At 43.3% G+C, this 14,962-nt stretch overlaps 1 protein-coding gene across 1 annotated transcript in view; it reads left to right on the top strand.

Moving 5' to 3' along the window:
* Positions 1-14,651, top strand: part of LOC128348238 (heparan sulfate glucosamine 3-O-sulfotransferase 3B1-like) — a 42,312-nt gene extending 27,661 nt beyond the window's left edge. Inside the window, exon 2 of the mRNA XM_053303994.1 lies at positions 11,098-14,651. Within this exon, the coding sequence (XP_053159969.1) occupies positions 11,098-11,716 (619 nt within the window). The 3' untranslated portion in view covers positions 11,717-14,651. The remainder of the gene's footprint in view (positions 1-11,097) is intronic.
* Positions 14,652-14,962: the final 311 nt, after the last annotated feature.

The raw sequence follows: 14,962 nt of genomic DNA, 5'->3' as shown, positions 1-14,962 counted from the left end.
AGGCATAGGGGCAATGGCATGGTGGCAAGCAAAGCAAAGTTCTCTCTCTCTCTCTCTTCTATTATGAGGCAGAACAAGGCAGAATGGTGGCTGGCAAGCTGCTGCCTCTTTAAATCTGAATGAATGGCATTGAATGCATGAATGAATCCCTCCTTGAACTCCTTCCCTTCCCCTGGCCAATGTGGGGTCAGTCAGAAGTGGCAAGAGCCAAAGGAGCCAATCAGGAACCATCAGGAGATCAGACCATGCTTTCGTTCACTGCTCTGAAGGCGGGAAATTCAAATAGACATCAAAGACAAAATGGAGACTGACTCGGAGATTGCTACAAAATGGAGGTCTGAAACAACAAATCTTTCGGAGCCAAAACGATTTTTTTTGTGGCTGAAATTTTCGGAAGGGGCAAACAGATGATTTGTTTTGTTAACAAATCACCCGAAACAGCCCGTTTGGGGTACAAATCGTTTTGTACCCAAAATGTTTCGCACATCCCTAGTTAAATACAATCTTTCCATATTTACCTGCATATCATGAAACCTTGACAAATATGCTGACAAGCTCTCTGTGCTCCTTGAAAGTGTGGTGTTGCCACATGCAGGCACCCACAAGACTTAAAAAGTTGCCTTGGCAATCTGGGGGGGTAGTTCAGCAAAATTCCTGAGGAGCCGCTTGTATAGGCATGGAGCCTCAGTCATGTGATGGAAGAGAGGAACTCAGTTTAATTGAACGTGTCTAAATGGGAGGAAGTGTTGCAGATTGGTGAAAGACTTCAGTGCGGGTATGGGTCAGTTCCAGCTGCAGGCTGGAAGGCTAGAAATCTTCAAATACAGGTGGCCCTCGTTATCCACGGACTCGCCAGTTGCAGTGTCATGTATCCGTGACTGGGTTTTAGAGATTCTGTTTATCTGTGAGTATAAAAATAGGCAAAATTCGCCTATCTGCAGTTTTGAGCTGCTGGCAATGACTTCCAGTGTTATTTCTGGTCCACCATTTTACAGTGGAGAGCCATTTTGTGACTCTTTAACAAAAATAAAAAATTGACAAATACTTCCCCAAATTCAACCATTTTTGCAATTTAGGGGGGCATTGCTGTACAGCTGGAGACCTGGAGAATAATGTACTGTGCATTTCTGCTCCCCCCCCCGCTTTTTGGCCCTTTTTTGGTTGTTAGGAACTTAACCCCTAGATTCCCATGGGGGTAAGGTACTGTTGTTTGTAGTTTCTGTACTTGCACCTATAGATGAGAACAGAACCCGTGCGAATGAGGGCCACCTGTACCTTTATCAATCGGAGGCTGTTTTCACAAGCGAGAACCTCCGGGATCCACACAGATCCCGGCTGTGCTGCAGTGCTAAACCCAGCATTGAAGCCTGACTCTTACCTGAGGTTAACGGCACAAATGTGCCCTTAACCCAGCCCCCGGGTTAAGGTCAGCGTGACTTGCTTGTAGCTCGCACAGACACAGACAGGCACCTAGAGAGCCCATCCACTGGGGGAATCCTGCAGTGCACTGCACTCAGCACATGGTGCTTTGTGGGATTCTCAGAGGCTGAGACAACAAGTCTGGTCTCTGTTTACCTGTATTGCCAGGAGCAGCATGCATAGTCATCAGCACTGCTCCTGTGCAGCTTGTGTGCCACAGAGGCTCAGAGCAGTCTGAGGGAAGGTAGGTTGAACTCTGCCTGCCTGCACCCCTGTCCATATGCGGTCATGTGAGTAGCCCCCATATTCTCAGGCTTCTCATGCCGGCTGACTGTAGATCTGTGGGTTTAACATCTTACACCCTTGAATAGTGAGACATGCAAAAACAAAGTGGTGTTATACTAGCTACTTTCATACAATGTAGGGAGAAGACTTTATTTGTAAGGGCACATATACTTTACTAATTTACTCGTCTTTCACCACAACTGTTGTAGTTTCCACAAATAACCCAGGGAATTGTAGACTGGGGGCAGTACTGAAAATTGTTTCCCACATAAGACTATAACTCCCAGGGTCTGTAGTGTGGATATGGCTAAATACTTAATGATATGTAATGGCAACAAGTTAAAGGAGTGAATTGCTTCTGTGACATCTGTATACATGCTGTGACAAATGTGGAAACTCCAATCTTCCCGGCACAACTAACTTATTAAATAGATATCCTTGTTGCACATCCTGTCGCAATGTGGCTTTTGTACATTAGTTCAGCTACACATCCCTGGCTTCTGCTTACTAGTAAGCCTTCCTATAAATTTTCAGGAGCCAGACATTCCTACAGAACAGGGGTTCCCAACTTTGAGTCCTCAAAAGTTGTTGGATTGCAGCTCCCACTATCCACAGTCTTTGACCATTGTAAGTGGGAATGTTGGGAGTTGTAGTCCAACAACATCTGCAGACCCAAGTTTGGAACCCCTGATAAGATGCCCTTGTGTTCAGGAAGAACACCTCTTCTTGCTCAGCCCGAGTCTTCTGAAGTCCTCCTAACTTTACATCTCCCACTCCTATTTAAATCTTTCCTCTTTGAACTGGAAGAGAGCTAAATTCCTAATGGTAGTGATTAAACTAATTTGGCTACATGAAGACAAGGTCTAATTAATCATGACGTCCAAACTTCTGCTTTTTGTAACTGCTTTTAATTGTGCATTCCTTTGTACCACTTGAAAAGTTTCTGTGTTAGTCTTAATTTCTTTGAAGCTGCTTCTAGTGAACTTAAATGTATCCACTCACCCATGATTGCTGCTGAAACACGCTTGTCTGTGCTGGCAAGCCATGCAGGGGCAGTAATGTCTGAATATTCCTCCTCTTCCTTCCTCTACATGCCCATGAATTTGTCCAATCACAGCTGGATCAGCAGAGAGGACTTAACGTTACCACTATACATGGATAGGCAGCAACCATACATGAGTGAACCTATTAACTTTCTCTATAGGTGGATTTTTATTGCAGTGACTCTTAAAATGTAAGTGCATAGATGAGGATTGTTCTAAGAAATTCTGTGAACGTTGAGTATTGATGCTGGTACCAAAATGTGAACTACTCAAATATTGTTGGGGGTTGAGGCAACCTAAATGGGTACAGTTTTACCTTCACTTGAATTACTCATTTAAATGGCTTGTGAATTGCCTCCTTTATAGCCTGTACACAAAGTATAGAAGTTGCTGATGTCTGCTTTTTAGCTCTTAAACTGAGAGGAGAGAACCTTATGAATAATGCAGGCTCAGGAAGCAAGGGGCTTAATGAATACACAACCCATTTGGTCCAATAGAGCCAGAGTCCCGTCTTGGTGCCTTTGCCAAGTTAAAACGTTAGAGGCCACTCAGTCTCTGGAATCTTTGTAGAATTTTTACTTCACGTGCTGTGGACTTAATGGAATAAGGTGGAGGGAATATGAGGTGGTGGTCATGACTCCAAAATAAGCAAATGAGACACTTGGGTGCCTATCCTAGAACTGGGGTACCATTCTGTGTGTATCATGCTAATGGAAAACAGTGGGAGGATACGTATCAACAGAGGTCAAATAATTAAATTAAAGATTAGACACACAGTACCTCTTACTGAAAGTAAAGGCCTTGTATGGAATGTACTAGCTGTTAAGGGCAGTTTTTTTGTTTTTGTTCCCCTGTTAGCTCCAACTGTGTTTTGAGTCATCTTATTTCTGGGAAACCTTTTTTCTTGTTTTCCCTTAGCATTTTTTTTAAAGAACCCATGCAGGAAATGGCTAGAGATTACTTGACTACCCCTCTGGCCAAGCCAAGGGAAATGAGTCCCTGATAATGATGAGAGAGTGTCTGCAGAACTGCTCCATAAACAGCAGTGAGTTCTTAATCTAACCATACCCAGTCATCACATCACTCCTTATTTTCCATTCCCTTCCACCTCTTTCCCCAGAATGGGGCTGCTTCAGAGGGCTCCTGCAGAGAATGAAAGGGATCAAGAGTAGGGCCAAAGGAGTAAGATGCATGCTTGCTTTCTTCTTTCTACCAAAGGAGGATTCTTTTTGTAGAGCTAAGCACCACTGAAGACTTTCCTGAGCCCAGGGCATAGCTATAATTGAGTGGATGGGTTCAAAGAACCTGGGCCTGAAAGCTCATGAGGGCCTGCAAGCTCCACCTTCCTTATTTTCTTCATTATCTCCCTCACTCCAAGGAACCACTGGGGAGAGGGATGAACATGCCCCGCCCCCAGCTATGCCCCTGCCTGAGCCAATTGCTCTTGAATAGACATAATGGATGATAATTAGGGGTTTGGGTACTTTTTGCAGATAACTACATATCTTGTTTCATTTTTTAAAAAGGACCTCTTTGGTATTGTCGCCAGACCATTCAGTCACTAAGTATATTGACCACTTAATCTTAAAAACCTCCCACATAGGTTTTTAAAAAATATATCTGTTCTAATATATCAGTTTTTAATATATGTGTTGGAAGGTTTCCACTTTTCCTGTGTCATGCTCAGGAAAGGGTAGTTGATATGAAAGAGATGTCATGCAATGTCAAGGGAAAAAGAAGACTTAAAGACACACAGTAACAATGAACCCCAGCACTCTGGACTTCATGGATGGTACTTGGGATCTTTCACCTAAGATGGAGGAGTAAAACCACTCTTGTTTGCTCTCAATAGCTCAAACACAGAAGTACAACATTACAGGATTGTTGGGTTGCTGCCTTTACTTGAGCAGCACTGACACCTTGAGGTGAGATGTCTTTCTCTAACCTAACCTTGGACATGGGTAAGCCTCCTTTTTATAGCCTAAATTGTCTAAATAGCATAGCAGTGCTCTTCTGATTGGTCCAAAATGGCATCATTTCGCCCCTCTCAGTCCAAGTGTCAAATACATATTTTCAAGTTCAAAGGTTATTTTCATAAAGATAAGATGTTTACGTGACATCCCCCACCTGTCTCCTTATCTTTTGGATGCATATGTGGCCCAAAGTTACTGCTCGCTTCTTTCCTATTCTGAGGGTGCAAGTTTGAGGCCAAGATATGGCCTTGGGTTGAGGGCACAGGCTGTGCCAAGAATGTCTCCTTATTTAACTGTGAGGACGTGCCAGGCGCACACACAGACAGTACTTTCAGCCGCTTCCGGCCAGGAACGGGGGCAGGGGCGGCAGGTTCCTGCACATCCCTACTGTTGGACACTTTAGTGCAGGAGAGGGGGAGACAGGTGTACACAAGCTGAGATTAAAAGCTGGTGAGAAATGATGAGCCAATGGAGGTAGAGGATGCTAGGCCTTTCCCTATTCCAGAAAGCATCTTTCTGCACATTTAATCGAGCCAAACAAAAGACCCTCCTTACACTTAAGCAAAGAGGCTCTCAGTGTCTACCTTGGGATACTATACCTATAGATCAGCTTTTCACATGTTGACCTGGCAGTCCAGTTTTCACATGGTTAAGTGATGCCTGTTATATTTGACTAAAATGTAGGATGATCAAATCTAATAAGCCACCATGTTGTAGTATATGGACAAAGCTCATACCTTGTTTGGGTTCTCATGATATTTGCTAGGGGTGTGAGCAGTGGGACAGATTAAATTTGGAGTACACCTCAGTGCTTCTGGGGTGAGGGGACCCAACTTGAATTGGCGCTTGAGGGAGCAAAGCCAATTTAGTGCTGCCTGATCTGAAGTAGTTGTGTTTGATTTGTGGCAGAGGCTCCAGTGCTCCATCTCCTCTGTACTTTACTGGGTTGCAGAAAGAGGCAAGGTGCTCTCAGCAACAGGAGGCAGCAGCAGCTGTGATGTGTGGCTCCAGATTCAAATGCTGTCCAGGAAATTTTTTTAAAAAAATATATCCTGCAGTTCTGGGAAAGGTGCAGTTTTATTCAGGAATTGTAGTCTTTGGGGGCTTTTGGCTAGTGCAGAAGCCCCCCGAAAAGACTATAATTAAAAAGTGATTTTTAAAAAGGCCAGTTGACCCCAGTAGTGTTGGTGACATCCCTGCAATGCAATCACAACAGTGATGTTCTACTGAGCTGGCTATGATTCTTTGCTTCAGCAGCATAGTAGTCCTTTCAGGCATCTAGGATTTTGATTGCTTTATCAAGCAGAGAAGAGATCCTGTAAACTTCATACATCTGATGGAGCAGAGCAGATATTAAACCAGGGGATCATTTTGCTAACCCCTCAGTATAGTGGCAGGAGGGGAAAGCAATTTCATACATGGCCGCTTTATATTGTACTTGCAATAACTTCAGTTATAACCTTCTTGTTCTGATCATACTGTCACCTACCTTCTTTCCATTTGACTCTTAAAAGTAGCTGCCTTTCTCTGTGAAACCCAGGACTTGCACTGTACTGCCATGGCTCGTATTCTAGTGTTGTTTCTATTTTCCTTGCCAGTCAGAGTTAGATTCTAAATGTTTTAGCCAGGATGTTGAAGAACCTATCACCTATAAGCCTCTCACCACAAAATCATAGTTCTGAAGCAAGGGGTGGGGGTTTGGAGTATATATAATTTTCTTATTTTTGGCTGCAGAATATTGCCTTGCTTTGTCCTTTGAATTGTTGTAGGGCCTAGATACAGTAGTGAGAATGTGTCATACTGCTGTGGTCTTAGTTCAACCATGTACTCCATTGGGTAGGAATAATTGGGCTCTGTTTTCCCATCCTTAAATTAGGGATGTGTCTCAAATGGAATGTGAGGGCAGCTGTGCTGCCTATAAAGCAGGGTTGGCCAACCTGAAGCCCCCAGCTGTTGAATCACAACTCTCATTATCCCTGACTTTTGGTCCTTGTGGCATGATGGGCATTGTAGTCCAACAGCTATAGAGCCAGAGCCTCAGGTTCATGGCCATACCTGCTATAAAGCTTTCACTTAAAAGATGAGCTTCAATTGATGGGGATCTTCTGGAATGCTAACTCCGTGGCAGGCAACTCCTGTTCAGTGTCTAAAAGCAAAATTCTGTGCAATTTCACTGTGTGGTTTCATAACTATTGGCATGTTCCGTGATCTTAAAGTATACTTGGGAGAACTCAAACCCTTGGGCTGCTGTCTTATGCATTTCTACCTGGGAGTGAGCCATTGTTTGCTTTTAAACAAAAAGTTCTCAAAGCAGTTTACATTGAAAATATAATTTAAAAACAAAAACAAAATAACAGTGTAAAACAATCTAAAAAGAGGCATAAGGTAGAGACCAGCATCAGCTGCTGGAGGGATGCTGTGCTGGGTTGGGATAGGAGCAGTTGCTTCCCCCCTCCCCCTGCTAAATAAGAGAATCACCATTTTAAAAGGTGCCTCTCTACTCAGCAGGGATACTTACTTCTAAGTAATTTGCTGGTCAATGACCAAATAAACTTATATCTAAGCTTAGAAAAACTTGCTTCCAAACATAGGATTGTGCTGTCATTTGGCTTCCTGAACTGCCCACTTGATCTTGCTCAGCTCTCAAGAGTCCTTCCGTCTCTCACCCCGATTCTGTAAATTCCTGTGCAACTCTTTTAATTCCTCTGCTTTGGGGGGAATGCCTAAAATATGTGTATCTTGTTCATGGTGTCAAAATTTAGTTGCCGTGCCTTCTAAGCAGATGCATAGGAACATAAAGCCACTGGAAACACTTTCAGTATCTCCAGCTTTAAGTAACAAAATGCACGCAGTTGTTTGGGTACCACCCCCACCCCCCGGTTCTGTGGAGATTGTACTGTGCTTACTGCCTTAAAAACACGGCAGACAGAGATCATCCACACAAGCAAAAACTGTGTTCTGCGCAGGTTTGGAAGCTGTGTGTGCTCCCAATTTTTGGTTGTGTGGGTGCAAACAACTAGGGAGGAGGAGGGAGAAGTGACTGTGTGGAAACCAAAGTAGGAGGAAAAGCCAGAGGACATAGAGAACGGTGTCTGCTCATCAGTAGGGAAGGCAGGTGGGCTCCTGCCTTCCCTGTAGCCTGCCTGCCCTCCCCAGGGAGGTTGTGTGCATGACCTTACTGTGTGTTAGCTGCTTTCCTCATACACACAAAGAAATCTTATGTAGATTTGACTACAGGTTTATTCAGAAACAACTCCATTTTTTCCTTCTCCTTTTCCTTTCCTTTTCCTCCTGGCTCCTCCCCCACATTCCCTACAGGACCGCCTCTCAGAGGCTTCTGGGTGGAAGTCCAGGGCCTCCACACACCCTGCCCCACCAAATCCTTTTTAGTCTGTCCCGGGTGGTGTGGTTGTGCCGTGCCACTGGCCCACACTGCCCCAGGAAATATTTCTGCTAATGCATATTTGCATAAATATTCCCGTTTTATTCTTGTGAGTTCAGTCGCTGTTTGTGGCTTCCAGAATCCACATGTTAAAAATACTGTGTGTCACCGTGTGTGTGTGTGTGTGTGTGTGTGTGTGTGTGTAGGGGGATGATGCTTAACTTGCCGGTGGGGGTGGGTGGCCTCCGGCAGGGGGTGCGCTCCAAAGGCCTTTTAGGCCCAGGCTCCAAAATACCTAGGTGCACCTCTGTCCTCACTGGGACAAATGTCCAAACAACTAAACCCAAGAGATTACTGGATAGAATACAACACCTACACCTTGATCATCTATAAAACAAGGCCCTGAGTGGGATCATTCCAGCTGTGCTGACAAACACAGCACTTCAGTTGCAATAGAGTTTGGCCCTTCATAAATGTTTGGCCCTTCATAACCGCCCAGAATCGAAAGTTTGGGGCGTTGTACAAATGTGATAGATAGATAGATAGATGCTAGATAGATAGAACAAGTTTGTACGTGCCAGATTGTTGGGTACCCAACCTAGCAACACTTTCCTCTCCCCCGCCCCAACTAAAAAGAGCCTCTCGATGTTTTGTATTGGGAAATGTCAGCAGATTAGCAGAGAATCTGTCCATGCAGACAAAGCATTAGGCTTCAGCTATTGGATTACCACGTGGCCACCTGTCAACTGACTTTGTAAATGTGTTCTTCTTTGGTCTGCTTTTCACATTAAAGAAGTTTTAGGTGTTCTTTCCCAAGGAACAGGTGTTGCTAAAGTACTATTGTAGCTTCTTGCATTTAAGATTTTTGTAGACTAATGACTTGCAGGATTATAGTTGTTTGGATAAGGAGAAGTTATTGCATTACTATAAGTGGTTAATGGGTAAAGCAGGCCAGTTCATTTGCAGACTAAGTGCATTGCTTCGCCCACACCAGCCATCTTGCAGGAGAAATCTTCATCAAAGAAGCTCTGTAGCCCCTTGTTACTCCTCGCTTGCAGGCAGTTCCAACCATTTATCTTCATTGCTAACAGTCTCTCCTGAAACGACAGTCTCTTCTGCACTATTAGGTGCATGTGCCCATTGGAACATATGTAGAATTGTTGCCTTATCTTCTGGAAAGTGCTTCTGTCACTTTTAAAAACAGCCTATTGGAGTAGGTGACACTTTCCTACCACTTATCTCCATGGCAGGGAAAGTTTAACTCAATCATTTTGTTTCTGCCCACCATCAATGCACAGGAGCAGGGTCTGCAAAACTAGCCTAAACACTTCCCAAGGTATGGGGAAAATATATGATGCAAACCTCTTGTACAATGTTGGTCTGGTTCAGCGGTAAAGGCCACCAGCCATTTGCTTACACTCTTGGCTGTTTACAACCCTCAGCAAAGGTGGTATATTCAAAATGAAAGGTCAGAGAGCTATTTTCATTCCTGACCTTATGCATGATTATCAGGAAAACTTGGTGTTTTTCTTCCGCCTCCTGAATTCCTTATGTTCATGTCTTGCATTCAGCACTATGCTGAGTAGTAGGCAAAAGGGTTCTCTGCTGACACTCTCTCTCTCTCTAGGCGCCCATCTCTGTGTTAGCGTGAACTGCAAGCAGCGCCTGCTGACACACGATCCCAGGAGCTGGGATAAGGGCATGTTTGTTCCCTTAACCTCTGCTACTAACCAGGCTTCCGTGCTGGGTTTAGCGCCACATCATCACTGGGATCTACGTGGATCCCAGTGGTTCTCAAGGGCAGCCAAGCCCAAGCTCAGCTGCATGTGAGCCTCACTAGCATGTATTAAGCAAAAATTATATAACCCCTTTCCTGATGCTAAGGCAGTCTAAATGTTGTACATGTATGGGCAGGAGACTGCCTGGGAACCCCCATGATGGAGAGATGGAAGAAAGGCAGAACATAAATGTATTCTATCTATCTATCTATCTATCTATCTATTTATTTTATCATATTTTTATACCACCTGATATGTACATCTCTATTTATTTTTATTTATTTGTTGTTAAAATTATATACCACCTTTCATTAAAACATTACTAAGGCGGTTTACAGCAAAATTGTAAAAATGACACAATTAAAATATTGAGCTAAAAATATAAAACAAATCTGATTTAAAAATTTAAAACACAAGCATAAAAACAATACAAAATACAAAGAGCAATAGTAGAGACAATCATATAAAAGCATAGGTAAAAAGCCAAGATTTAACATGCTTTCTAAAAGCTGTGATGGAGACTGAGGAGTGAATAACCACCGGGAGAGCATTCCAGAGTCTGGGGGCAGCAACAGAGAAGGCCCTGTACATCTCTAGGCAGAGATGTACATTATACAAAAGTGTAATGCAGAAAACACTCCTCCCCCTTTTTTGGCATGCATGCCTAGGACCTACACCCATTTAATAGCTTATAATGTCCCTCTGATGTGGAGAACCAGCAGTTGGAGCCCAAGAACATTCCCTTGAGGAATATCCGGTGAGATGGGAAGCAAGGGGAAAGCAAACTTTCATACTCCTAAAACGGTATCTTAGATTGCAGTTAGTAGTTCCCTTGCCTATGAGACATAAGATTCTGTTGGCACTATAATCTCACTACATCTGTGAAACCAGAATATATGCCACCCATTCCATAGGCCAGACCTTAAACTACTTATTTGCAAATTATTGGTTCTTGCATAAATTAGTCTGCCTACAAAATCTTACTTTAGCAAGTTCAGTAAATACAATTACAAAACACAAGATTCCGTACCTTTTAGCTTGTTTAAGTACATAGTGCACCTGATCAGATGATGCTCTGTGTTCTCTTTGGTTGAACAAACAATCCTGGTAGGCTGCTTTGGTAGCAAGAATGGTAAAAGGTTATGTTTGTACTGGGTGCCCTCTCTTTCTTTTTTCCTAACCAATCTGCTGATATATATATTTTTTTCTCTTGGCAGAGAGTTGATGCCAAGGACGCTTGATGGGCAGATCACCATGGAGAAAACTCCCAGCTACTTTGTGACCAAGGAAGCACCGGCTCGTATCTCTGCCATGTCAAAGGGCACCAAGCTCATTGTGGTGGTGAGAGACCCAGTTACCAGAGCCATTTCTGACTACACACAGACTCTGTCCAAGAAACCCGACATCCCCACCTTTGAGAGCCTGACCTTCAAAAACAGGACTACGGGCCTTATCGATACCTCCTGGAGTGCCATCCAGATCGGCATTTATGCCAAGCATCTGGAAAACTGGCTCCTGTATTTCCCCATTGGGCAAATCCTCTTTGTCAGTGGGGAGCGGCTAATCAGTGATCCAGCGGGGGAGTTAGGCCGAGTCCAGGACTTCCTTGGCCTCAAGAGGATCATTACAGATAAACACTTCTACTTCAACAAAACCAAGGGTTTTCCATGCCTGAAAAAGGCAGAAGGCAGTAGCAAACCCCACTGCCTGGGCAAAACAAAAGGACGGACCCACCCCAATATAGACCAGAAGGTGGTGCAGAGGCTACGAGAGTTCTATAGGCCTTTCAACATGAAGTTCTACCAGATGACTGGCCATGACTTTGGCTGGGATTGATGGTTAATGCAGACGTGCTCTCTAGCATTAATCCTGTCATTCAGCTTGCTCTCCCTATATATGTAGATAGGTCTATATGTAAAATGTACAGAAATCTATTTTATAATAATTTATTTTTAATTCTTAAGCAATTAATTCACTAAGCTGCCTAACCACACTGTAGCTCATAGCTGTATTTAACATTCCACAGTGCTGAATCGTATTATGCTCTTGTTCTTCTGTTGCCTGGTTCAGTTTGTGATGATAGAAAGTGCTTCCAGCTACTTTCATAGGAGAAAGGTAATGTGTCTTTTTTTTTTTTAAAGGCAGGTGGGTAAGGGTAAGAAAAGCACAATTTCCCCCCAATACGGGTACTAGGCATTTTGAAACCTTTTGTGTGTGTGCAAGGCACTTCAGGTAGCATCTCCTGTCTTCCCTCTTTCCAGGCCAGTTCACATGCCACTCTGTGTGTGTTTGGCTGTGAAATAACATCAGCTTTGCAACTGATGTCATGGAACTTGAGCGTTGAGCCTAGCTCAAGCAGCTGCCTTTTCAGGTGGGTGTGGCACACGTGTGCTGAAGGATACACTCTCCAGCCATATAGCTGCTACCTGTCTCCCAGATAAGTTTTGCCTCGGTGTATAGAGCCCTCCATGGTTTGTTTGTGTTTTTTTTTGTAGAGGCTTTGCTATAAGGTGAGAACTAATGCCTGAGCACCTATCATTTTTCCACCCGCTTCCATGCAATTAAAATTATCCTTTTCTTTAAACAGATTTCCTGGGCTGAAAACTATGCATAATTTGTCCAGCTTTAACTTGTTCCTACTGAGAATGTGAAATGCTTACTTGGAGCATTTCACATGACTCACTCACTTTTTTTTTTTTTAGCTTGACTTTCAGATCCATTTCATGGAGTTAGGGCCATGCAGTCTGAACTGGCATGTGCTGAGCCACTTGTCTGCAGACAAACCATGAGTCCTAGTCACTCTCAATCCTGTGGTGAGCTGAGGGTTAAATGATACAGGCAGCTCATTGCTACATCCACTCTTCATAGGGTCTGTCTTTCAAGTGACTTTGAACATAAGCAGAAAGCAGAGTACAGTGAATTGGCCATTAGTGCTGAGCTGAAAGTGTCAGACTTCAAGTGAAAGTAGCAGCTTAGATTACGTGTATGTGTGCATGCTTCATGCATTGCAAGCCACTCTGCGAGGCACTAGAGACAAATGTGCAGGGCATATAGTCTGTCTTAACCTCACCAAAGAATTCCATAAACCTTCCAGGAGACTAGCAAACAACCCACCTTCCAATAGAACTGCCATGGAGTGAACTGAATGCAGCTTCCCCTCAGAGGTTGGCACACCTAACTGGATCACCAAGGTGTGGCTAGTAGTCTCACTTTTCCCACTGTAGCCCCTTCCCTGAGACACGCTGAGAGGGTTGGATGTATCTAACATTGGGGTGGGTGATCTAGAACAGAATTATATCTTTTTTAAAAGCAGAGTTGCAAGAAATTAATGAAAGGGATTGTCCCATACTTGAGACACACTGGGCACAATTGTCAGGTTTATTCTCCTGTTATGTATTGAGTGATTCAACAGAAATGAAGGTAGGACTCTTCAGGGGTCTGTATACAAAATGCATGCATGTGTACACAAACAAAAATCATATCTCTCAGACCTGGATGCCTATCAACATTCAGTCTCTGCTTAGGTCATCTTTGGACTTACGGCATGACCTGCTGATAAAACAGCACTCTAGGACAAAAGAAACATGAACCCTTGATCTTCCCACTGAACTGAGATGCAACATGTAGAATTCAGTCTCTCTTCTTCCTAGACACATGAAGTTTTGGAACTCTTGACTCTCTGACCTGCTTATATGACTGTGTTGCTTTCTGGTATTGTTGAGCCATGTGACTTCACTTGGTCCAGGAGTCTGTGATGCTCTTCTGCTTATAGTTCTCCTGTGTTTCATTTTAAAGCTTCTTTTCTTAACTGGACAGCAGAACTGAGTCTTTGGACTTGCATGTTTCTTCTTGGAAACTGTTCATATCCTGATGCCTTTCTCAATTGCACAAATGACATTTTGCAAAACAGATATTCTAGCCAGAGACCCTGTTTTGAGTGGTTTTATAAGACAAGAATGTTGAGTGATAAAAATGCCATTTAATTCCCTGTTAAATACTTTAAACTGATAATCCTAGCTGAGCAGCCCATACAATGAAAATCTTAGGAAGCCAATTAATTTAAAAGGCCTTGCCTAAAACATTTATTGTTGCCCCAATGGACCCCATACCATATGGCATTGCAACTTATCAACAACCTGAATGGCTTTGAGAAGGGTTTGGATAACTTCATGGAAGAGAGGTCTATCAATGGCTACTAGTCGGAGGGCTATAGGCCACCTCCAGCCTCAAAGGCAGGATGCCTCTGAGTACCAGTTGCAGGAGAGTAACAGCAGGAAAGAGGGCACGCCCTCAACTCCTGTCTGTGGCTTCCTGCAGCATCTGGTGGGCCACTGTGTGAAACAGGATGCTGGACTAGATGGGCCTTGGGCCTGATCTAGCAGGGCTGTTCTTATGTTCTTATGAACTGCTGGCACTACCCTCAACACAATGTTGTCACACTTTTTGTTTGATTCACAGGGATACACAGTCAAACACAGATGTGTGGTTAGACATTTTTTTCACACTTTCACATTAATTTATGGCTGAGTTCCATTCAGCAATGCAGTACATTCAGATATTAGCAATATTTTTTGTGTGTGTTTGCTGTAACATGGTACATTTTAGAATAGTATACTTGTAAAGGAAAACAAATGGCAAGCAAAAACTGTAAATGGAGTATTTTGTGGTATGTACAACACAGATTAATTTTACACAGAGGTTTCTAGGAAAAAGAAATTCTGATAATTCATACTATTTCTTTGTATGAAGAAATAAAATATATTTTACCAAATCATGGGGTCGCACTCCTTTCCCCCCTCATCCATATCGTGTGTCTGTGTCTATGGGTAGCCTTCTAACTTTTGACTTGTTTTGGAATCTTTTCTGATGTTCTGATGTTGTGAAGATGTTCTCATTAATCCCACAATGATCCAAGTGCAGCACTGAGAGATGCTGGCAGATTTGTATTACTTTCAAGAAGTTACCATATTTTCTTGTACGAGATACTTCCTGGAGTGGGTGAGAAGGATGAGCTGAGGCAAGACCCTCTCTGAGATTCTGAGAGCCTTTGGCAGAAAGAGAGACAATGGGGAAAGTAATCGG

This window comes from Hemicordylus capensis, chromosome 2 (assembly GCF_027244095.1).
Source record: "Hemicordylus capensis ecotype Gifberg chromosome 2, rHemCap1.1.pri, whole genome shotgun sequence".
In the NCBI taxonomy this organism is placed as follows: Eukaryota; Metazoa; Chordata; class Lepidosauria; order Squamata; family Cordylidae; genus Hemicordylus; species Hemicordylus capensis.
This window is presented reverse-complemented; position numbering and strand designations above follow the sequence as displayed.